The 26128-nt window shown below is 42.9% G+C and overlaps 1 protein-coding gene across 6 annotated transcripts in view; it reads left to right on the top strand.

Annotated features, from left to right (window-relative positions):
* The window catches only part of LOC119011604 (microtubule cross-linking factor 1), a 73626-nt gene that overhangs the window by 40498 nt on the left and 7000 nt on the right, over positions 1-26128 (top strand). For 2 of the 6 annotated variants that reach the window (XM_037084882.1, XM_037084884.1), the window contains exons 6-15: positions 2970-3116; positions 6958-7059; positions 7911-8135; positions 10248-10418; positions 15043-15210; positions 19255-19521; positions 20478-20819; positions 20925-20998; positions 21453-22842; positions 25092-25149. In XM_037084882.1, the coding sequence (XP_036940777.1) occupies positions 2970-3116; positions 6958-7059; positions 7911-8135; positions 10248-10418; positions 15043-15210; positions 19255-19521; positions 20478-20819; positions 20925-20998; positions 21453-22842; positions 25092-25130 (2925 nt within the window). In that variant the 3' untranslated portion in view covers positions 25131-25149. Of the gene's footprint in view, positions 1-2969; positions 3117-6957; positions 7060-7910; positions 8136-10247; positions 10419-15042; positions 15211-19254; positions 19522-20477; positions 20820-20924; positions 20999-21452; positions 22843-23038; positions 23064-25091; positions 25150-26128 lie in introns of all 6 variants that reach the window. The other 4 variants (XR_005072227.1, XM_037084885.1, XM_037084880.1 and 1 more) reach the window with 4 other exon arrangements.

The raw sequence follows: 26128 nt of genomic DNA on the forward strand, positions 1-26128 counted from the left end.
TAAAACAAACAGCTCTTCTAACATTTCTCACTTCAAGAGCCCGGGCTGCTTTGTAGAGATTTAGAGCGAAGCTGCCTCCATACTTCATTCTATCCAATGACTTGTTTCTGCTTTGCTCCTCCACCTGTAGGACTCGCTGGTTAGTCTGGGTGAAGCTGGGTGGATTAGTCAAAGCTAACCACTGCACTAACACCTCAGACCTGTTCAGAGCGATAAGGCCTCCCGTCCACTGAGAGTTGTTGAGGATGATTAAATGGTAGAACAGCTGAGTTTCAAACGTCATTGACGAAGAGTCAGGTGGACAGTGAAGGTACTGTATATAAAACACATTTTGAAAAATTCAGATATGTACAGAAGAGCGTTCACCAGAGAAAAAAAGTTGATGTGGAAAATATTTTCTTTTCAGTAGATTTCATATCTTGTCATTTTAAAATACGGCCCCTGAGATTAGTGCCGCAACTATGATGGTGCAATTAAAGTCTGAGTCAAAAAACAGATTCACGGTTTTAAGATTAAAACGTGTAAATTTGTTTCAAAATCACGTGGTGATTAGGTTTTATTGTAATTCACCCCGACAAAATTTCTTTATTTTACAGTTGCTGCCTTTTGAAATAGAAATGATACAGTGACTAAAAATATACAAAAAGTCGTGTCAGGATGCAGTTTTAGTGAAAATGAAACTGAGCACATCCATTATTCAGGTGTTTTGCCCTTGAGGGGGTTACAGAGCTCCTTTTCCTGCTTTTTGTCATTCTTGACTCAAAGCTTTTTTTGAAAAATAAAATGACATGATATCCCTTTTTTCAGAGTGAGAACAGAAACACTGAATGAACCTGAGCATTTATGGTTCCAAACCCTGACCATGACCATGATTAATAGTGACATCGGTTAATAACTGCACTCTGTTGGGATGATCATAAGTATCCCTCCTTCCGACAATTACTCGTAATCACTTTATGTTGTCTCAGTACCCAGACCTTCAGACCATTGAGTGTAATTATATAATTATGACTTCTTTAAAAACTGATAACAGTAGAGATGACTTCCCTGAGATAAAAGTATGTAATAAGAATGAGATGTAAATATTTTAACACAAGATAATTGTCTTGTTTTATTATCCTTAAAGATCAACAGACCATCAAGGATAATCTGAATCTCAGAATTATGAGATTGTTATAATATCGTATAGAAATGCAAGATAAGATACATCATAACATGGGAAAATAGTTTAAGTACAAGATGCTTATCTAACAGTTTTTGTATCTTGTATTTATGAGATATAAATCTTGTAATTATCTTGTAAAGTGCAAGAAATGTTTTCTCATATTTTTCTCTTCTGTATCTGTATGAAAATGAATGTGTCCAGTTTTTATATCAAAACGCGACACTTTTTTATTTGCTTTTTTGTGTTTGTTCATTATTTTGCAAACATGCAAATCCTTCATGAAAAGAGCTTTACAAGATAATTATGACATCAAAATATAAATATGATACAGTATCTTGTCATAAGTAAAAGAGGGTTAATCTTGAAATAACAGTTTCTGTGTTGTGTTCAGTACATTATTTCTCCTTTGATTATCTTGTAGAGTGTTAGAAATATTGTCTCATAATGATGTCTTCTGTATCTATATAATTATTAATTATTATTATAATTATTATGAGTTGGCATGTCATTATGGCAAAACTCCTATCATCAACTTGCTGACCACTTCATTTTTTATTATTTTATTAAAGCTGCTACGAAGAACTTTAATTTGGGGAGATTGTGGCGCCCCCTGTGGACAAAGCAAAACAACAGTTTCTTCTTCAGTGCTCCTCCACTATTATTTTGTTTATGTAATGACTTATCTGACCAAGATAAGTCATTGATCAGTGTTGAACTGAGACTGTATCATGAAAAAAACTCCAAAAACTTCTTGTAGAACGTTTAGTTACATTTTGCTTCTCAGACCATCAGGTAAAACTCAAACACTCGGCTCTTGTGATAACGAGGTAGAAGTTCTGTAAATACACAATTAGAGTTTCTAATCATTTCAAGATATGAAGTCATAATTATGAGTATGCCCTCAGTTTTTTTCCTCCGGTGAATGTTAAGCACTTCTGTAGACAACACCTTCAAGCACCTGTGAAGCATCAAAGCATTCAGTTCCTGCTAGCTTGGAAAAAAATCCTCACTGACAGAAATAAAATGTGGGTCCTGCTAACAAACGGGGGGCAACTAGCATGGCGCTGTCTTAAAGCCTCACATGCCTCCAGTGTATTTGAAATGCTGTAATGTGTGAAGACAATGTGCATCAGACGGACTCGAGACGCAGCAGCCTTTCCTTAGCCGACTGCCTCTACAACACACGCGGCTGTGCACCGGCATGTGTTGACAACCTTTGGCGTGCTAGCTCTCGCTCTGCAGTTTGCCGTGGTATCTCTCAGCTGTTGGTTTTGGACTCATGTATCCCTCATTGCATGCGCTTCATAACAAGTGTTTTGCATTCTTTTCCCCCCCGATTCCCTCTCTTTGTTCCTCTTTGTGTTCCCGCCAGATGTTTCAGCCCATGATTTTGTTCATCCTCATTCTCGTTCTCTTCTCATCTCTGTCATACGCCGTCATCTTTAAGTTGGTCTTTCTCTTTGCGCTTTTCTTCGTACTCTAGTCCGTTTGTTCTTCTCCACACCGTGTAGTCTGTTAGTTAATTTCCCCCTCTCTGCTTATATTCTTTACCCATTTTCTGTTTTATTTTTGTTTGTTTTCCCCCCGCCCCCCTGCTTTCTTTCCTCGCCCCCCCACCCCGTTTCTTGTCTTCTGTCTGTTTTTGTCCACAATCCACCTCACACATCTCCCCCCACCTCCACCATCACTACCTGCACCCCTGTATCCCGCACCTGTCACCCATCCTCCCCCTAACCCCTTTACACCCACACCGTCCTCACCCGCTTCCCTTCCCTCCCCCTTCCCCACCCCACGTCACTCACAGTCCGGTCAGAGGGATGAGCTGGAGTGGCGTCTAGGACAGGAGCGAGGCGTGGAGCCCCAGAGCCAGAGCCAGGGTGGGGGCCAGGCCCAGAGCAGGGGAGCCACGGGACTCACTAGGTACCACAGGCCCCTGGCTTTAAGAGCAGAGGTCAGTGCCTCCTCCCTCCTCCATCTCCCTTCTACCTGTAGGACTGAGTTGACACTGGCTCCACCATGAGCCCCGTACACGGGCCCTCCGTAGACCTGGACTCTATTTCCAGTCACTTAAATTGAATAAAAAACAAATCTGGTTTGGCTTCTTCTCTGTAGAGCGACTTGGCCCTCGTAAACGTCCTGCACGGCCTGTAGATGCTCCAAAACATTTTTAGTTTTTAGTTTTGCATAAGAGATGTAAGACGAATCCAGACAGATACATGAACCAATACAATTCATGTTCATGCCGTCACTGCTGCATTCATGAATTTGTCAGATCATAGAGTAAATGTTGGCACAGAATGAGGGCTTTTGGAGCGTCTATAGGCCTGAGAAGCAGTGCACCATGGAAAGAACACCTGAAGGGGAAAGTTCACCCCAAAATCAAAAAGACATGTTCTTCCCTGTCACCTGTAGTGCTATTTCTCCATCTACAAAACGTTATTGATCCCTGTGGGGGAAATTGCGTATTAGTAGTAGTACTTCTATGGCAGAAAAAAATCAAAACAGATCTCTACCTACCAGCATGTTTAGCCAGGTTTGCAGCCTAGATACGTTACTAATAAATGAAAAACACGTAAGATGAAAGAAGAAAGCTATATAATATTGGGAGAAGGCAGACATCCTTACAGCTGATATCTCCAAAACTCAGCAACTCACACCAAATGGATGAACAGCACTACAGGTAAGAGGAAAAATGTGTTTGTTTTTTCTAAATTTCGGGATGAACTGTCCCTTTAACTTGCCCTACAGGGAAGCAACTGATGAAATTTGCCGGTACAGGCCAAATCGAAGGGATCTGACTTTAGAGTTTATTTACTGGAGACAAAGACAAAGTGAAAAGAGATGAACAGGTTTATCTTCTGTGCTTCCATATCTCTCCATTTAACAGGCCGCTCAGTCCAGCATGTCTAGTGACACTCCAGCCACAGTCACGTTTTGATGCCGAACACGACCTCACTTCATTCACTCACTCTACTTTCACACTAAATACCCACTATCCGACAGCCACTGATCTTTTTTAATTTGTTTTATTTACTTTTGGTTTTTTTGGTTTTTTAACATCTTCTTATTGTTTTTTTTGTTTTTTTAACTCGTACCATGTGCCCCCCCGGGACAGAAACAAGCCGAAAGCAGATCTCCAATGTTGAGAGGAGTTCAGAAATGTTAGCTCATTACTCACATGAGTGCATGTTGTGTTATATGAACTGTACGTCCTCAGTGTGTTGCCCTCTGACTCGGTGTGAGAGAGCAGAAGTGTATCGATCCGTCAGGAGTGTGTGTGCTCTCGGGTTATCACGGCTGAATCTGCACACCGCGATGCCCTCTGGCACCGGTTCACCACTGCCGTCTGCACTGTCATGACTCGACTTCGGACTCAGCAAATTAAAACCGCACGTGAAAGTGCAGCTCACACAGAAATGTCACGGCACGCTTTTTAAACACACGCTGATAGAATTAAGGAGTGCAGTCGAAAGGGGGCAACGTGTTCCGCCGCACACACCGGCTCAGATCTGTTAAATCCGTCAGCGACTCGGCTGTTTAATAAACCGTCTGTGTGATCGCAGGGCTCTGATTAATAATCGCTGCCTCATGCTTGTGCTCATAGAGAAATTGCTCGCTGTTATGTAATACGGAGCACTGGCAGTGGAGATGTGACACACTACTATTACAGTTACAGTTACAGCACATTCGTGCGGACTGCTTTGTGCCACAGTGTATAATCTGCGAGGTGAAATGAATGAATGGGAAAGCAGCTTGGATATGGCAGGATTAGCGCAGCGCTGCCGGCCTGTGTGATTTGCATTTGACATTGGGCTGACATGGAGGTGAGCCAGGGTCAGTGCACACTGAACAGCTCAACTTACCGTCAGCGGGAGGGTGCAAGCAGGAAAAAAATTACAAATAAATGCCCGCACGCAGGATAGGAGAAAGAAATCGCATTATGAGCAACTGCAATATCCAAATCGTCAGAGTCTCTTCACCGTGAGGTTTTTCATCTGGACAGACATCCAAAAAAACATGAACATAAGCATCTCATTTCCCCTTTGAGCATTTTCTCACCTGCGGTAAACAAATCAAACCTCGCGTGTGTTCAGTTCTAATTGCGACTGCTGCTTTTTTGCACCATGATTTACTTTTCAAAGCGCATTTTTGGGGAATAATGTCTGTAACAAGACAACGAATAGCATTTGAGTAATACTGGAGAAATAGTTCCCCCCCAAAAGAGAAGTCATTATGTTCTCACCCTCAAGCTGATGGAAAGTCGAAGCAGGTTTTACATTTCACGAAACATTTCTGGAGCTTCACAGCACAACAGCGTTGCAGCATTCTTCTAAACAACTGAAGTAGCTGCAGACCTTTTTTGAGAGGTGAAAAATGACAACATGAAATGGCTCCAAACCTTCATCCAGCATAATCCAAGTCTTTGGAAGCCCTGGGGTCCGCTTTGATTAGAAAATGTGTTGTTTTTTTGCACCTTTTGTAATCCCAAATCCGTACTGTGGCTGCTAAGCTAGAAGTATTATCTTGACTTTGACCAAGCGATGAAGATGACAATAACATATTTTCAAATCAATTTGGGATCTGTATATGATTATTTTTCTTTATCTCCCTTTATGTTTTTTTTTTCTTTTACAATTTAAAACAAGTCCCCATCTGCTTCAGTTGTTAAGAAGAATGCTGCAATGCTATTTTGCTGTGAAGCTCCAGAAAATTCAATTGGCTTTCCATCAACGCTGGGGTGAGCAGATAGTGTAAGAATTTAAACTTTTAGGTAAACTGTTCCTTTAATGGCTTTACTTTGGAAATATGAGTCAGGATTTTAATGAAGCTGCTTTTTTTAAGCTACAGATGTTTTGTCAGTGTCATGCAGGTCTGGTTGAGCACATTCATGAGATAGAACTAAGTTTGGAGATAAACTTGTAGTTGCTTTCTTGCTGAGAGTTGGGTGAGAGGATGGATACCACTTTGGTGTCTCTGCAGTAAATATGAACTTAAAGCCCTCAGTCAACTAGCTTAGCTTAGCATAAAGACTGAAAACAAATGGAAATGTCTGGCTAGCTCTGATTTAAGGTAACACATTTGTCTACCAAACTATCATGTGATGTCTTGCTTGACATGTTCGACATGTTGTGGCCTCAAGTGAGGTCATGTGCAGGACTGTTTCTTTGCAGGAAGCAGTGATTTCCTGGAGGACCTTGTTACACCTCAGTTCTTAAAGCCACGGGGCAGAGCCTGGCTGGCTGTTTCCCTCTGTTTCCAGTCTTTATACTAAACTAAGCTATCCAGCTGCTGGCTTCAGCTTCATATTTAGCAGAAAAACATGAGCCAGCTGTCAATCTCCTGATCTAACTTTCAGCAAGTAAGTTTAACACCAAAAAAAAAAAAAGAGGATAATTCCCCAAATTTCAGACTGTAACTTAAAGGGTTGGTATAATTTTGTTTGAGGTTTGATGAAGAAATATGTGGTCGAGCTGAAAATGTGCAGCATTAAATTCTCATCATCTCCGGAGACATCGCAGAGGAGAAGATGTAAAGAGTCTCGACTTGTGTGGAAGTCGGTCCTCATTTGAGGCTATTCTGCTGAGTGAATTTCTGTTTGGCGGTTTAAACTGACGAGCACAAAGATAATCAAGTGAAATCATCTCGCACACAAATCCTTGTGAAATTTGTTTGACGATCAAATACAGCTTTTCACAGAGAGACAAACAGAATGATAGCGAGACTTCAACATGTGATGTGATTTATCCAGAGTGTTGGTAAAGTAACTGTGTGCTGTGCTGTTGTGGGTTCAGCTCCGGGACACGTCTGCCTCTGACATCCAGTTCCGTCTGGATCATGAACGAAGGATGAGAGCGACGACGGAGGAGCGGGAGGCTGTCGGCTCTCTGCCTCAGGTACAATAGTGCAGTCAGTCACGCTGCAGTGTGAATCTCTTTAGATTAGGAGAATTAGCATAAGAACACCGGTATCACACTTCCCTTCCTCTGCAAGCTTTGCTGAAGTGTGAACATGATTTTTAATTAAGTGTTGCTGGTGGAAAGGGTGGAAAGTTTCCAGTTTCAGCACTCAGACCTGCACTTTACTCTTAATTTATTTTTTGTACTTGTAACACGCCAGCTTTAGTCACTTAAACGTGATATTCAAAACAAGTTAAACATGCATTGTCTTTCTTAGAAATAATATTTCTAATAAAAGTTTTGAAGGAAATGTAATGTATTGTGTATAACTATATATAACTTTTTCACATTTAATTCAAACAGAAACACACAGCAGCATTTAGAGCAGGATATGAACTAAAAATTGCAAAAATGAATGTGTTTTTGTTCTTCAAATATTTGTATAGATGAAAATATCATACGTTATCATTATATCTTCCATAATTAAACCAAATATCTTTGGGTAGCTATATGAATCTCTCAGGTTAGACTTTGAGAAACTGTTTACAACAGTTTCTTGACATTTTATGGATCAAATTGATACAACATCTTTGATTTATTTTTTATTTTTTATTTTTTTCAAATACTGGAATATAAATGCCTGGTAAAGTCCCTCTCAAATCATCAGACTCCTTTAAGCCTATGTGAAGTCGTGCATATCCAAAACTATGGAGAAAATTGATATGTTACTCATGCATCACCCACTTAACATTAGACCTTAACTTGACATTAAAAAGGATCTTTTGGGATTCAACATTTTATTATCACTGGTCTACATGAGTCCATCTTTTCTCTGATCCTTCCCCCAGCAGGAAGACGAGCGTTTGCGTCTGGAGGCCCAGCGTGGCGCCCTGGAGCTGCAGGGACTCCAGAGTCATGAGGTGCCCTGGACTCAGGAGAGAGCCCTGCTGCAGCAGGAGGTCCGCCTCTTCAGACGCAACACCATCATCTTCTACATGAAGCTCAGGTGGATCCTCATGCACTGGAGGCTCGGCCGCAAGGACGACTCCAGAGAGGAGACGGGGCATCAGGAGGTGAGTCGGGGTTTTGATAAACTGGATTTGACAGAGTACATGGTGCACACAGTTCTTAATCCACAGACCGCTGAAGCATGTCAGGTTGTGGTTTGAGCAGCCAAGAGTGGGATGTTGGAATTTTACACAGATACGTTCACATTTGTACGTTTTATGTGTGTCAAATATACACACATTCACCTTACATGAATATGAGCGGATTTTCATGAGGAGATGGTTGGGTGGGAGGTGGCGTTACAGCTGGGTGAAACAGCAGCCAAGCCAGAGACCACTGTTCAACACTGTCTCAGTAATTTGTAAGCATGAAGCCACTGGATATTTTTGACATGATGCTGGGACCGTGTAAGCCAAGATATTACCTTTTACTCAACCTGGCCAAGTGGTTTTTTGTGTCTAAACCTAACCAGACCATGAGCACAGTGTTGACAAGCATTGTGGGTGTTTACAGGTCCTTAAAGAATAAACATATCTTCAGTTTCATAAATATTAGCCCTTGAAATGGATTTAATTATTCTAAATGAGATTTTTTGATGACTAAATTTTATCAAACATTTAATCTAATTTCATTTATTATTATTTAATTTTTTTGTCATAATGAGTTTCTGTCCCTTTACTTTATACTTTTACTAACCTGTTGGCAGGGTTACTTAAAAATGTCTTCAGATATAGTTACTAATTATCGCTTAAAAAGAATGTTCAGTCATGTAATCTTAGTATTAGAAATTTTAAAGCAACGTAAGATGATTACTTTCTGTTACTTTTGGATAACTTCACCATCAAACATTAGAGGAAAGAGATATCAGTAAAATTCCTTTTCCTTCATCTGAAGGAGTGTGTGTGGCCTCACTTAAGGTCAGCGTGATGTTGTGTGAGACCTCTGAAGCGTTGTCATGTGTGCACACGTGCACGGTTACAGACGAGAACATCGCTCTTCAATTTGGAAGTTATAATCCTGTTAGTAAGCCGCCTTTTTTTACTGAATCTGTGTATCTGTGATCAAATTACATATTTTTATCTGTAACTTTGTAAACTAAATTTGGTTAAAAATGATTTTTAAATGGTCTTAAAAAAAATTTAATTTAAGAGTCTGGTGCCTGTAGACATCCCGGTGAAGACATGAAATTGAACATTGAACACAAGGACACACAAGGTTTCAGCATTACTGTCGTTACGTACATCGTCATCCTTAATTCTGGTAATTGGATTGTGGGTGCTTTTCTTGTCGCCTTCTCGCACTTCTGGTCGATTAAACTCGTGTTTTTGCTGGTTTTGTTTTAAATTGCATTCATACCTCTGCGCTGCATTTCCCCACACTTGTTCCAGTGCTGTGAGGCCTCTTCTCTTGAATTTTCTCCTGCTGGAGTTCCTGTGATTACTGCTCTTTTCTCAGCTGCTCTGTGTATCACTGCTGTTCCTCCGGTTTACACTAAACTAGACCTGCTGTGGTTGTCAGAAACATAAATACGAATCACTTTGCTTTGTTGTGTAACACTTTATTCAGATCTTGACTCTGGCACTTTTTATGTAATTCTCTATTACTTAGTTTTATATGAATTTCGCTTCTCTGGATGCCGCCCTGACTCATCACTTTATTCCTGCAGCATCTTGTCCTGAAACCTAATTTGCTCCTGCAGATGGTTCAGCAGTGAGGAGCTCACATGTGCCTCGCTGGATGTTTACCACACGTCCTTGACTTTGACTTTGAACCCCAGAAAAAGAACGTTTTCTCAAGTCGGGTTTATTTTTAAAGCCCTTAATCGTGGTTACAGTTTCAAAGCGCCTCTCAGTTTTATAAATCAGGTAGAAACGAGAAAAAATGTCCTCTGTTATGGACGAACAGACTTTGACCTCCCTGATTAGTCTGTATCATCCTTTGCTTCATGTCTAATATGGCTCACCAGCATCTCTTTAAAGATGAATAATGTGGATTTTTGCATCGAAACGCAACCTGCGGCTCAATTTATCCCACGAAATGGAAACTAACTAGATGTGTAGCTTCAACCGTCCACAGTTGCATGCTGGGAAAAGGCTCAGCGACTGTGAGCCTGAAACAGAATGTGTTGGAACATGAATTAAAAGGCAGGCTTTTCATGGCTCTATCATCTGTTCCAGTTTGAGAAGTTGGAGGGCATCCCAGAGTTGGGAGTGATAATGGAGCAGGCGGAGGGGGACTCAGCTCGAGACGACAGACTGTGTTTACCGCAAACCCTGGGGGACGTCCCCGAGCCCGGGCCCATCCTCCCTCTGCCGTCACCTGAGCGTCACCTGCAGCATCAGCGACAGGTATGCACACGTTCACAAATCCTACTAAATAAAACAAAAACTCTGCAATGCCAGTGGCACAAATATACGTTTTTTATATAACCTGAATGTTATTTGAAGTTGAATTCTGTTTTTTTTTTCATGTCTGAAGTTATAGTCCAGCCTGCTCCCTGTGAGAGCCGTCGTTGCTTAAGAAACATCCGCCTCCAAAGCTGTTTACATTTGTAAGAGATTTTATGGAGCAGATGCATCATTGCTTCGTCTCTGGCTGCCAGCTTTTAGATAAATTGATCTCTAAGTTTAAAATGTGGCTCAGCTGCAGGGCTGCCCACGGACCTGCTTCATGACTGATGGCATTCCCTCAAAACTTCATACAAACCTATCATTAAATTTGACTAATTTTTAGGAATATAAAATATCCCAGTCCTCTCCCCCTGATCATCCTGGGCATTAGTCCACGTCAGTGTTCGGCCATCAGCAGATTCCCTGTTTTGAATGAGAGAAGTTACACCTCCAGGGAATTTCTGCTTTTGGTCTTTCATTTTCATGATGGGGTCGTAGTCTCAGAGGTCTCATATTTATGATGCGTCAACATCTAAATATTCAAATGAAAATAAAAAACAGCAGATTAACGCTCCCGGCTGATTATTTGATTGGATATTCAGTTTTTTTTCTGGTGATCAAAGTACTTTTTTAAACTGATTGGATTAAATACATTTGTGTCACGAGGTAACTTTTCTGACTTTTCATCCATTCATTTAGTGGCATAAAATCCAAATTCTTCAGTAAATGTAAAGTACATGTACCTAGTTACATTCCATCAGTGAAAACAGGACTGCCCAATTGAATGTGTCATGCTACACATACAACAGATGTACAAATAAGACACAATCTGTAGTGAAATAGAAACAAATGGTTATTTATAATAGAAACACTGTCGTCATAGTGACTAAGAAGAACACCACCGTACTTACAGAGCAAGATTTTGTACTGTTACTTATAAATACATACATGATGAACAATTTGACTCCAACAAAATAAACTGACAGGAGCTGCTGTGGAGAGTTTGGACATCCGTCGTGGCCTCTCATCATTTTTCTCATTCACTTTAATTGTGTTCAGATGAATGTTTGGCAGCCGTTCCTTGGAGCTGTTTGGCACCGTATGCAGATGAGAATTTTGGCCTAGATAACTAGTTAGAGGCAGCAATTATTTTGAGTACGCACAGATTTTGGGGCTCATTGTTCGAACGAAAACATGAACTCTGCGTTACATGCGGACGAGACAAAAGGAGCTGTGTTCTTCAGGGTCCCGGGTGACTCGGAGGAGGACATTTTACTGAGACATAGCATGTGTTGAGATCTACTTTCTGTCGACCACTTTGCCCCGCTGTAAAAGTAAAGAAAGTACGTAAGCATTTTGGGTCGGATGAATTATTGAGCAGCCCTAAGTGCTCTACTTTGTCTCACGTTTTGATTTTTTCCACAACATCATTAAAAAAAAAGGTTTGTACAGTGATCTGACGTCGTCTCACTCTGCGAGCAGTATTCCAGTTTTAACAAGCGTACCCGGTAGACTGTAGTAAGCTTCATGCACGAGGGCAGAAATGCAGACTTGCTTTAGTAAGCACTTGTGCACATGGCTACTACAGCAGAGCGGAGCACGGATGATAAATCCTGCAGCCGGAGTGAGATAATAGTACATTAAGCCGTAAAGAGGTCATTGAAAATTTGAAAGACTTGGACATAATTTAGGCAGTTTGGCAGCTTGAAGAGGGAAAAGTCCTGATTCATTCCGTCGAGCAGTGCAAATGTCTGATACTGCTTAATAAATACTGTAAGATGAGATGAGGAGATTGTTCCCACAGTGGTTATTAACTTTGATCACGTTTAGTGAAGGGAACTTCTCTCAGTACATCAGGATGTATGTCAGGATAGCGTAAGTCCACATGGTTAAGTAAAGACGTCACGTTGACGTAACACTTCAAATCTGCATTTTCAGTAGAGAGATTACATTCATCAGGTCTAAGTATCATAAAGTGTGCTTGTCACAGAGCTTATTTTCATCGATAATTAAAAAATCCAATAAAGAAATCCGATAGGCTTGTTGTGAAGGGAAGCAGGGCAATGCTAACTTCTGGATTAGCTAACAGATATATGTCAGCACTGCAGGACTTCAGTGGGTAGGATGCGTTGTGGTAGTCGTGTGAGTTGTTGATGCCACAGTGTAATTTTTGCAAGTTGGAATTTTTCTCAAATTGTACATGCTTTGGATTAAAGGGACCCAATGGACCTTTTGACCACTAGTGGTGCTCATGAGCCATTTCTTGATGAATGTGTTGTGCTTTAATACCGTGCTGACAGAAGGTAACCGCTAGCTGGTTCTGTTTCCGTTTCAGACTCATACAGCGTCCTTAACGATTGCCGTTCTCTCTCTCCTCCTCCTCCTCCTCCTTCACCTCTCTTTTTGTCCGCTGCCAAACAAATGCCTGCTCGCAAACATTTGTGGAAACAGTGGAGGTTACGAAATATCAAAACGTCTGCTTTTCAGATGATTAATGAAGAGGTAAACACGTCCGATGTGATTGTTTATTTCCAAGGAATCTCTGAGTATCTTAAAGGCATGCTAGTTTTTGTTTTCTTTATAACCTTTGGGATTTCTTCAAATGCATTTTCATCAGAGAATCAATTCAATGAAAAATGCTTTTCTGAGACTTGTGGGATGTGTATTTGGATACACAGCAGTGGAAGGAGAAAATAAAAGTGTTGTATCTTCCTTCATAAAAAAAGAACTCCTACAAGTCCCACTTTTTCTCCCGGCTATACTTCCACACTGTATTTGAAGCTTTTTGGCCTTTTAGCGCCTGAGCTCGTATCGTGTTCTCAGCCGTGGCGGGTAGAGCCGGCGGCGCTGTAGTGATACCTGGAGGTGATGTTTTACTCACAGACTCCTTTGTGCTTCACTGCCTCCTGCCAAGACCTGAAGACTCTCCGTGGAGGCAAACAGCTCTCCACACTCCTCTGTGAGCCGACACTTCAGGAACAACATGCTGCTCTCCCCACCGTGACCCAGTTGATGTCGCTCATGTAGCCTGAAGCCATAAAAACACAATCTTCACTGCGACCCTCTGAACCTCCTGCATCAAACTTTGACTACACTAAATCAGAATTGTAGTTGTCCGAAAGGTTTTCCCTGCAGCTTTAACCCTTAAAGTGCTAGACAGCCAGCAAATCCATTGCTCTAAAATATTTTATAAATTTTGAACAACTAAGCTTATCTATGATGCTTTGGAGACCCATGTGAACTGGAGTTTCAGTGGTATCTTGTTGGGCCATTCAAGGCCTCCGTAGTGAACATGCTCACGCCATCACTGTCTGATGCGTTACTTCATCAAGGGAACCAACGTAGTTTCTTCCCCTTAGCCAGTTTTTGTTGCAGTCAAGCAACTTCTGTTGTTCATGTTCAATGATGTATTTTTCTCTGATAGAAGTCAATTTCAATGTCATCTGTTGTGATTAAATAACCACTCCATTAACTTTATTTCTATGAATTCTTTGGACAAATCTACATGGTCAGTAAATGTAATGAAGGATGACACCTTTTTTCCACTGAAAAACACCTTGGATAATATTGTAATAAATGGGAGTAACTTGCTTAAGAAAGGTCAAATGAAGACCAAAATGTATATTGATGTATAAAACAACCAAGAACATATTTTGGAAGAAAGAAAAATGAGCTTTCTGAGGTTCTGTCTTCACACACAACCCAGTCACCAAAATATTGTTCGCTAAGTGCATTTCTGTATTGTAGTATTTTTAACTTCTCTCTCATCATAACGCTGCACTTATGTACTGGTTAGGTTTAGGGACAAAAAACACTTGGTTAGCATAAGGGAAACGTCATGGATTGGCTTAAAATACCTGTTTTGGTCACCACACTAGCGGATGGAGATGGCCCGACTTCCTGTCAAAAACAGACAGATATCTGTAAATATCCCCAGGTCTCCTCAAAAATACCCAGTGGTGTTCCTGGAACTGCGGTCGGCCATGTCGTGGCCTTGTTTACAGTAATAATTTCACTGCTGCTTTTATTTTTAATACTGGGTAATCTATGTCCTCAGACAAAGACAAATGTAAAATTGGGTTTCTAAATGAGCCAGATTGAAACCTTCAGCACTTATGACTCAAATGATATATGTATGTCACTTGATGCTGACTGCCAACATAGGGAAGGAAAATAAAATAAAAACAGGAATCCGATGCCCCAAAAATGTTTTAATCACTGCACTGCTCAGAAGCTCCTAAGAGATTGCCCCTAATTTCATATGATCAGTTAGTAAGAGCAACCTCATATTTACATCATCTGTGTGTTCATACTTGAGTTCTTTAATGGCTGGAGTCATGCAAAGATAGATGAGAAAGGACACGGGGTTTAAAACAGAGGACAAGAAGACAGATGGGAAACGGGATGAAGGAGTTCAAGTCAAATTGATTTATAAAGCACTTACAAAGGAGGTTCGTCCTGGAGTGCTTTAAAGGACAGACCCAGATAAAAACTCTATGATAAGGAAAGGACTCGATGAACATGTTCATGTATGTCTGAGTGTGCCGTGCAAACTAAATGTGTCTGAATTCCTTCCGTGCAGTTCGGGGAGAACCGACAAGTGCTGCAGGCCCTGCGGACGCTGCTGGAGGAGTTTCGGGAGGAGCTGCAGGAGGAGGAGACGCGGCGATGCCAGCTGCAGCAGTCCTACGCCAATGACAAAGCCGCCTGGGAGGTCAAGTGGGCAGAGATGAAGTGCCAGGTCGCCCAGGTACAGATGGCATCTCAGCGTCCACCTTAAAGGGACAGGACACAATCTGGTGCAGGGAACTGGCGGCGAGAGGCGACAGTAAACATGTTGCCTTCTCCACGGGTGAAGTCCCACTCAGGGCAAACGGATAACCAGTCAAAGACAAACACATCGTTTTTGTTTTTTTCACTCGTCATTTCAGCCACTTCCTACGGGTCGACCAGTGTCGTTTTGACAGAGAGGCAATGGAATGAATAACGGGCCAAAGTTGTGACTTCATCCATAACACAAGTGACAAACATATGGACAGAATCCAATTGATAAACACCCCTCAACAATTAAATTAGATTAAATTAAAAGAGTGACAACAGCTTCCAGTTAGACAAAAAAAAAATGATGAATCACTCGCTGGCACTCTGTAATTTTGTCTTTGTGCAAACTAATTAATTCAGCTCTGTGCCTAATTGTTTGATGTGCCTCGAAGCATTTCTTATTGAACTCCTAACAGCTGTTAAAGTGCTCTCTTATATTCCTAATGGGAGTGTAAATACTTTGTAGATTAGGAACATCTTCATCTCAGCTGATATGAGCACAATGAAGCTGATACCGGTCGTTCTGTACAGACACTCCTGACGATGATTTTTGTGTCAGAAATCAGAAATATTTAAATTTGCAATTACAGCAAAGGCCTCCAATATTACAGTTATTCTTTGTTTCTCCCGAAGTGTTTGTATAAGGCGACTTTTAGAAAATTGGAGGACATCTAAACTCTTTACTGACACCCAGGAAGACACATTTTGTTGACCACAGTAGCAAAAACATCAACCATTAAAGAAAACAGCCCGAGTACTTACTTACAACAACGAGTACTTGCATTTAATTATTCAGTCTTGTGTAAAAAAAAAAAAAAAAGAAAAAAAAAGGGTCTGAAATGAACGAGTGAACAAAAGTGAAAATGCAGGTCGCAAATTGCTACTTTGTGCCACTTTGCAGATCAGCCCTCAGTTTTACCACGCTGTTGTCATACATCGTCTCCGCTCTCATAGCTGGTACTTCGACAGTAGCTCTTACTCTGGCTCAACAAACGCCCCGCGATATGCTTAATGGGAGCATATCTCCGGTCACGATGAACTGTCGGATCTTCTCCGTCCTTCCATTGTTTGTATGTAGTTTTTGGACAAGGAATTCTAACTCAGAATTTTGATATTTGCATCTACGATGAAGTTATTATGTGAAGTGATCTGACAGCATCCCAAACTGTGACTGACTCCTGCATCCCTGAATTTCCAGAAGCTGAACGAATACTGAGATCCAAATCGAGCACTCGAATACTCGTTCCCATCCCCTAGTAAGCAGTTGAACAACCCTTTTTGGTGCCACAGGGTACATTAGCATCCCTTTTGCAGATGCCCTATCAGAGTAAAACTTCAAATGCTACATATACAGTGATGCCATTACAAGCATGGAGTTGTTCTTTGTAGTTGTGGTCAGGCAGTGGGCGTCATGACTAGATGATACGTGACGTTAACCGCTCAGTGTCCTGACACGTACCACCTCACCCATGGCGTGCTGGTTGCAATTTCATAGGGGTAAACAAGTTTCAGTGACAGGAGGTGGATTTGTAGGAGAGGTGCGTTATTGTGGCACGGAAGGATATTGAATGCATGTTGTTCGTGGTCCAGATGGGCGTCGCGGTCGGAGCCTGCCGTTGTCTGCCGTGTCTGATTTAACCTCCAGATTTCCTCTCTCTTTGAGAGGCAGAGCACGCTCGGGGACAGGTAGCCGCCAACAACGTGGAGGAAAACAAAGCTCGCGATCAATTTGATCATATTGAACATGTTGTTTCTCGACCACCGTGCCGCGAGATCAAATTTGAAACCCGGAGATCAGTGTCCTGTCTCCACTTTGGGAACTGATTACACAGTTATTTCAGTTATATGGAGATCCTTTTTGAGTCTGATGCACCTAATCTTCACAACTTGTCCACGGCTTGTCTCCCTCATCCACAGAGGAGAGGTCGCAGAGGGCCTCGCTGAGAGCTAATCGGCTCAGTTTCCTCCGATAACACCATGTTGGATCCTGCTCTCGCTCCACTGTGCTTCGTTCTGATTAAGACTTGAGAAATATGCCCCAGAAATTCTGTTTTTTTTTTTTTTTAAATTCATGAGTATTATTACACAGCCCAGCAGAGCAGAGCAGAGCTGAAAATTACCCTCACCTGTGTATTTATAAGTGAGTATAAGTAGTGATGATTTTTTAAGCCCCTGTTACCAAATATATTAACATCAGTGCTCAGGCTGGCTCGTGTTTCATCCTCTGCTCTGGTCACTGGCACAGTGTGAGGCCACCTAAATAACCGTCTATATTTATAATGTCTAACATGTTGGCTCCTAGCATGCAGTCAGCTGCTATTACTGTACCTGTCATCCCCTCCACTGGCTAATCAGGCGGTTTTAAAAGCACATATAAAAGTCTACAAGACAAACATTTGTGAATGGGCGTTACGTAAGCCGATGTCAGAAGGCGGCCTTGACTCGCTCTTCACACCCGCTCCAGTAGTACAGAATCTGGTTTTGTACCATTATGTTGCCGGATCAAAGCCCGTCTGAAGATTACAAAGCTCTGTTCTGCCAGGGAAGGACAAGCTTCCGGAGTGGCTTCACTCTGCAGCTTTGAAGATTTCTGCAGCACATCAAGTCCCCGGTTCATTTCTCCCCCCCACCAGAGAGTGGGATGAAATAATAATTTGGGAGGGCAGCCGTCGCTCAAGTTTGAACTGCGTGTCCCTGTCGGCTATAAAACAAACACTTTGTGGAACCTTCTCGTACGCCCGTTGTGTTTTCTTTTTGATTATGGGGAATTTTTACCAATTCTAGCTCTGAGTTAAAACAGCTCAGGGGTCTGTGCTGGAATTTAACAAAGTGCACTGACTCAAAGCTGCAGTAAATGTTGCTGCAGCTAACTTTCTGTTCCTCGTCCCTTATTTTCGATGCAGCTGTCTTCGCCTCTTTCTTTTCCTCAAGCGTTTTTTCATGGCTCGGCCTGTTTTGCCAAATAACGGTAGTGGAACTGGTAGATTTCCCTGCTGTTCTGCCACTGCCGGTGTAGGCACCAGGAGTTCTCTGTCCTGATTGGGTAAAATGGGCAGGGATACCAGAAAATGTCTTTTCTCTTTTACTGCATGAGTTGGGGGAGGAGAGACACGGGTTACTGACCAAACACTATAACTGTGATTACTTTTGGAATACAGAGCTGTTTTATCTATTATTGAATCTTGGAATGTAATTTTAAGTTTCTAAAGGATGTTGGTAGCAAAAAAGGGAAGAACTTTCATCTGTATATATACACACATATCCCGATGTTTGTCTAGATAAGCAGCCCAGGTGAGCCATTTCATCCTTATCTTTTATTTATTGATATAATGTGTTGACTTGGTTTAGTAAGCAGCCTATAGACACAGTTTCAGTCATTGCTTCAATCGAAACTGTTATAATATCATTATTTTGTGTGAACATCTTGACTTCACTTCTATCACTGTTTTATTTTATTCAACTCCAAGACCAAAAACACAAATAGAAAGCAAAGATCAGAAGAATGAATTTTTATTTATTTATTTTTTTTGTCCGTATGTCATGTACAATATCTCCACGATAACTCGGGGCAAACAAGAACTGATCAAAACAAAAAACTAGTTTTCAGAGGCCCCTTTTATCAGCAGCAGAAGTTGTTGTTTGAAATCTGTTTTTCTTTCTTTTGAAGACTTTTGTGCCCTCAGATTAAAGCAGCAAAAACATATTCTCCCCCCCCCCCAGTGTTATGCAGATCATTTGAAGGTTTTCATCACTGAATCACTGTTTGATCAATGAACCTGACTGCTAACTGTTGTCATTGGGACTATTTCTCTGTTGGAAAGTAGTTCCAACAAACAAACAAAAAAATATTATTTGAGTAAATCGACCCTTTAAGTGGAACATTTTCCACACATCCTGCTTCTTGTCTTCGCTATTTCTTTCTGTATTTACTGTGCAAAATAATACTGACCTGTGTCTTTGCTCTTTTGACCAGCTGGAGGAGGAGGTGCAAGGCAAAGTGCGAGGTGAGGCGCAGGGAGACGAGACGGCTGGAGACCCCGAGTGGGCCTTGAACCTGGAACGCGAGGAGCACCGGCGTCTGCTGGCCGAGAGCCACAGCGCCTCCCTGGACCTCCGCTGGAAGCTGCAGCACGGGGAGAAGAGGTGGGGCCGCGAGAGGGCCGAGCTGCTGGAGCACTTCGACCGGGAGAAGCAGGAGTGGGACGGCAGCATGAGGGAGCTCCACCGCAAGATGGAGAGGGTGAGAGAGGGGACGGGAGTACCACTGGAAAATGTGCGTTTGGACAATCTTCTGCATTGTTAATGAGACAAGAGAAGACATCACCTTAAGTTGTAGGACTTCAGGACAATTGTCACATTGTAGGTGATCAATTGAAGTATTGTAACCAGTGTAATGGATTATAAGATCAATCAGTAGTTGCACTAAAATGAAACAACTTTAAACTAAACTGCTCCCTCACAAACTTTATAGATCTCACTAGAAAACATCACACCAAAACTTAAAGATCCAAAGCCCTCTTTCCCTGTTAAGCAGCCTGTGTGTGTGTTTGTGCTCGAGTAGATACAAGAAACGGTGACAAAGCACCCGAGGAGATAAAAAAAAAAAAGAATACAGAGGATTACTGAATAATTGATGCCCTCTGCGAGATTTAATTAGACGAACTGCAGCGTCTCACCTCGCTCCTGTGTGATGTTCAGGGCAGGAGGTAGGAACAAGCTCTCGTTAATATCTCATGAGTGTGAGAGTATTTACATATAAAGCAGAGGCTGGAATTATAACAACAGGTAAAAAAAAAAAAAAAAAACAGTGAATACAGCTAAAAGAGAATACATTCTGCTGATGCGCCTGCTGAATAGAGACGCAGAGCAGGAAGCAGAGATGCATTATTCAGCGCCGGTGCGGCAAACGATGAAGCGCTCCGGCTGACAGAGGGAAAGTGAATGAGTGATGCGACTGCTCTCCTTTGACCCCTGCCTGAAGCGGAGGACTTAACCCCAGTTGCTCACAGTGGAGGAGTACAGTGAGAGAAAGTACACTGTGGTAATAATATTCAAGGAAAGCAAGGTGTTTATACGTGACACAAGCCTGCTGTTTTATTACCAGTCTGTGGGTTTAAGCAGCCTTCAAGTCTGATCTCTCTGATTCCAGCTTTTCTAGACTGATCAGCTCATACTTGCTTGTCGTCCTTCTTGCAGTTGCAGCGGGAGCTGAACACGCGGCGGGGCGACAGCATGGACGTCAACGATGGCAGCTCAGCCTCCAGGGGTATATTTTCTCCTCAGGACAGTCCCCGCAACGCCCCCCGGTCGCCTCGCTCGCCGCGCTCCCCCTGCACGTCCACCCCAATCCAGGCCCCGCCCACGCGCTCCCACTCAGACTCCGAAGCCATGCTGGAGGAGCAGGGGGCCGCGATGAGGCTGAAAGGCCCCGCGGAGAACCTGTTCCTGGACGCGCTGTCTCTGGACCCCCTCGGCGGCCTGGAGGTCCCACCGCCCTGCAGACTGGAGAGTGAGAAGAGGTTCCCCTGCATGAAGGAGGTAACACACACACACACTGCTGCTAACACAAAGCTCCCGTCTATAAATCATCTTCAACTGGACGCTTTTCCACGTGATTTTATTGCTGTATCGGTTGTGTTTCAGGCTCTGAACAAGATTTCGGAGAGCGAGGGTGATCCTGAGTACGAGGAGGAGATGGGCGGAGGGAGTCTGCTCAGGTAACCTCACGACCACGCTTGGAGTCAAACTGAGTTCAAATAGAGTTTTTGACAGTGAAATTATTCCTTGAGAGCTGATGCATTTTCATGGATGTCAACAGTGAATTCATCAGTGAGCAGCGGTCTGACCGGCTGCACATTATTCAGCCTCCTTGCCGCATTTTTGTTGCTCATGTATACACATGGGTCCCTCTGGAGATCAGCTGTTGATTCTATTAAATGTTACTTGAAGTGACAGTGAGTTTCTCCCCCGGTGACTTTTTCTTTGAAAGTTTCTGTTATAGCGAGGAAGTGATATGTTTAATAATTCAGAGTGCTTTAAAACATTGAAAGGCATTAAATTGCTCTTCAACACGTGTGTTTAAGATGTTTTTCTGCTGTGGGAATATAAAGGGGATGAGATCATGAGTGGGTTGTGATGTGTGTGTGTTTTTGTGTGTGTGTGTGTGTCCAGGGCCAAGTCAGTGTGCTCCATGAGCGACTTCCAGCGGTTAATGGACAGCTCCCCCTTCCTCCCCGACAAGACTCCCCACGATGACCAGGGCCAAGACGACATCACCCCGCCTCTGTCCCCGGACGACCTCAAGTACATTGAGGAGTTCAACAATAAGGGCTGGGACTTCCCGTCATCCACCTCTGGCCCGGGTCCCGCCCGGGAAATGTGGACGGACAAACCCCCCGAGGCCCGGGGAGGGGAGCCCGTTCTCGATCCATTCCAGCCAGCCTCCTGGTTCCTCACCACCAGCGCCACCTTGACCACCAGCACCCTGAGCAGCCCTGAGCACTGCCACAAGTCCCCGCTGAGGGGCAATGGAGCTGCGGTGGGAGGCGGTGGGCCAGATGAGGTGTTCACTAGTGGGAGGTGGGCATGTGGGCTTCTGGAGGGTGGGGGATTGAGGACTTCTCCTAATCAGTCTCCTATCTGCCCCACGGTGGGCTTCACCTCCTCTCTGGATCTGCAGCTCTCCAGAAACTTGAGCGACGACATGAAGGAGGTCGCCATCTCCGTGAGGAACGCCATCCGTTCTCCGCCGGGCCCCGTTGTACGGGACACCGCCTGCCAGACCAACGGGTTCACTACGCGGGGCACTCAGACCACACAGACCATCAGTGTGGGTTTACAAACAGACCTGCTGAGGAACCTGACCAGCAGCCCCCACCGCTGCCTCACCCCGAAAGGTGGCGGCACGCCTATTTCCTCCCCGTCGCGCAGCATGAGGAAGGTGCAGTACTCTCCTGTCGTCCAGAGCAAGTTTGAGCGACCCTGCTGCTCGCCAAAGTACGGCTCACCCAAACTTCAGCGCAAACTGTCCTCTTCGAACAAGGCTGATCTACCAAACAACAGCCGGGCTCCCACCCCGACCACCCCGCAGAAGGGCAACAGCGAGTCGGCGTGGGCCCGCTCCACCACCACCCGCGACAGCCCCGTCCACACCACCATCAACGACGGCCTCTCCAGCCTCTTCAACATCATCGACCACACCCCAGTGGCCTACGACTCCATGCCCAAGTTCAACAAATCCCCCAGTCGCTCTCGCCCCACTCCTCCCTCCACCGCCGAGCAGGAATGCTTGCGGACTGCTCGCGGGCGCTCGCCCAGCCCAGTGCAGCTGATAGTGGAGACGCAGGGGGACAAAAACCCAGAGGTGGTGAGCATACGGCAGGACCTGTCGGCCCCGCCGGGCTACACGCTGGCTGAGAACGCAGCTCGCATCCTTAATAAGAAGCTGCAGGAGCAGAACTTTAGAGAGGAGAGGAGGCTGCAGGCTGGAGGACCGAGCAGCCACAGCAGAGACAACAACAGGCAGGCCGACTCAGACAGAGGACAGTCTGGATGCATGGAGGTAAATATACAGACGCACTGGATTCATCGCTTCATCATTAATTTGATCGGGGGGCCATGTTTTATGACACAAAGTGATTTATGACTTTGCCTTGGATGTTGCCTTGTAATGGTTGAAGACAAACTTTAAAGCAATCAGAGAGAAAGCTAATCAACGTCGTTATAATATCACTAAAATGTGGATGCTTTTTTCTCAGATCGAAAGCACTGACTGATGCAATGGTAATGACAAAATATTTGACCTTCTTCAACAATACTGAGCTTTCCTTCACTGCTGTATGTAGACACTCTTTAAGGTCTCTTCTTCTTCTGTACCCTCTTCTTCTTCTTTCACTGTAGTGACTTTTTCTTGTAGTGTGGCTTTTATTTCCTTGCTTAAACTCTCACTGAGGCTCGACTGAAACCTGATTAATGTGTCAGATAACTGCACAAGTGAAATTAATGATCTCACAGTAACTATCCAAAAGGGAGACTGTAGTCACTGAGTTACATAATTCATCATTATTAGCGCTCTCTAATTAAATGTTCAACCAGAATTTTAAATGGTTCCAGTTTTTTGAAGTGATTTAATTTTCCCTTTACGCCAAAATAAACCAAGAAGAGTGCCAATTTTTCATGAAAGTAATCAGCGCTCTGACACGTCGGTCAGGCTCTTCTCACCACCCATTCAGCTGACCTGTGGGGAGAATAAATGACGGACCCAAAACTACCTTTCTGGTCTTGTTTCGAAGGGAGGAAAAATACATTCCATTTACTCTATAGACAGATTAACATGTCAGAAAAGCAGGTCACGAAGTCCTAAAGCTGTACATTAAAACAATGTACCAACAACCTGCTATATCCCTGAAAACATAACATGAAGAGTCAGCAGCATTATCCCGCATATGGTGATTAATATGCACACTGGCATTATGGATTCACCAGCCGCTGCTCACTGTGCTGCAGGACAGACAGTCAGATTAAGAGTCTGGTATAGGATTTTATGGATGATGGCCGAGTTTGTGTTGCCCTGCAGTAATTTCACTAAATGATGCCGGGACTTCTGCGCATCACAGTGGAATGATGGATTGTGACAGTACTTAAGCACGCAGCATTTCAATATTTTAATACAGACCCGAAAATAGATAATATATTTCTGTTTTTTGTGTGTGTGGCTTCAAATGGATGCACACAGAGAAGTGGAGTAAAATTGACAAAACATTCAAACCATTTATAAATTTCCCACTGGTTGTTAACTGTTATTTTTAATCCATCAATGCAGACAACCAGTCAGATCTATTATGTAGATTACATAGATTACGTAGTTTATGTAATTGCGTTCGAATTGTGTAAATGTTCAGTGCCTCTTTAATAATTCCCATTTCTGCTCTCTCATAACCCTTGAGGGCCTTTAAGGGACACGCACTAAAATGGGGTGTTAAGACAGAGGGTGAATAGAGGTGCTGCAGCAATGGACAGTATGAGCAAATTAATGTGTTTTGTAACATTAAAGCAAACTAAGTTTTTCTAGGAGACACCCAAAATAATAAAACAGATGCAACAATTGTTGTGGATTATTTAAAATCTGAAAAATAGCGAAAATTTTGCCCTTACGAAATGACTTGGACCAGAAGAACAAAACTAACAAAGACAGACAGCAAATGTCACATTTTCAGAAACCAATTTTGTTTGCACATTTGCTTCATAAACAACAAATGATAAATAAAACTGTCTATTAATTATCTGTCAACTGACTGGCTAATAAATTGTAAAAATAAAGAGACTGAAATATTAAAAATCATACCTACGATACAGCACTTAGAATGATAGTAAGATTTCCTCACATGCAGTCCTGCTCACTGATTTGCAGCAGCTCAGGTTAGCTACGTGATTATTGACTAAACTTTACTGCTTCTTATCTATCATCCAACCCTGGCTTGGTTTAATTGTAGCTGTTCTTATTTAATGCTTGGTAATCTCCAACACTGTCCGGCTGGCCTGTTTTGGTATCGAGGTCAGCCTTCCCCTTGTGTTTTTCCAGGTCTAAAGTGAATGGGTGTGTGTTTACTGCTGCCTGCGTTGGTCTGCAAGCTGAATTGTTTCTCCCGGCCAACCTCTCTACCTTTGATATGCCAGACTTATTTTCCTCTTTGCCTGATTTTACAGATTAACATTTCCCGCTCTATCTTCCCTCCTCCTCCCCTCCCCTCTCTCCCCCCCTCTGGGCTCTATCTCTCCCTCCTCCTCCCTGTCCACTGTGCTCTGATCCAGAACCACACTGTCATACTAACAACTCCTTGGGGACTCTAACTCTGCTTGTCTCCGTGATGTAAGTTCCTCTTCCTCCTCCTCTTCCTCTACGACCTTTGGCGGTTGGTTCACCAGCCACACGGACCTCTCACCTCACGCCCTGCAGACCCCTCCCTCCTCCTCCTCACCCTCTTCATTAATGCATGCTTCACAGGACAGCAGAGTGACAGTGTGTGAAGCCATCGGAGTGGTGTCAAAAGTTGTGCGACGGCCATCCATCTGTTTCTACGTGTAAATGCACGCATGCTCGGTTTCTTTTGTAGAGAACATCTGTTTTTTTTAAAGGACCATAATGGTGTTTTTGCATGTTGTAGCCCATTAACCATAAATCACATCTACTGTTTTCCAAACCATACCTTTGTAGATTACTCAAATTAAATATTCCGCTAGTTTGGTATGAAAATCAACTTCAGGAGATGAGCATAAGAAAGATTTAATCAGTTACCGCTAACATTTATCAAACTGTGTTTCTATCAGTGACGTCCATCACAGCTGAGAGCAGGACGTCTTAATAAGCTGTCGACAGGTATTCAAACATATACATTTAAAACATGAATTCATTATTATACACAAAATGTCAGAGTTAAGTTAGTTAGCTAGGTAGAAGCTAGCTCCTAGCCCCATAAGTCACTAGATGATGTTGTACAATAGTTTTCATTCCTTGTACATTCACTTTAATGAATAACAACTAACAACAGTGTTAACAGCATGTGTTAGCTTGGCTGAATACAAGCTAATGTAGGCAGCTGACAGTAGCCGAGGCTAGTCCTTAGAGGCAAACCTGAAAGACATGAGTGAACATACATTTTCTACACTAACATGTTGGGGTTCTATGTCTTGAAAGTGCATGCGGTAAGAAAAAGCCACATTGTTGGAACGCTTCACCTGCATTTAGGGATTAATTCTAGATAAACAACACTACAGAATTAAAAGTCACACACAATGTTAAAAAGCACATTTTTAAAAATATTACGTAACATTAGCGTTAGCTTCAGACA

This window comes from Acanthopagrus latus, chromosome 21, assembly GCF_904848185.1.
Source record: "Acanthopagrus latus isolate v.2019 chromosome 21, fAcaLat1.1, whole genome shotgun sequence".
NCBI classification, from domain to species: Eukaryota; Metazoa; Chordata; class Actinopteri; order Spariformes; family Sparidae; genus Acanthopagrus; species Acanthopagrus latus.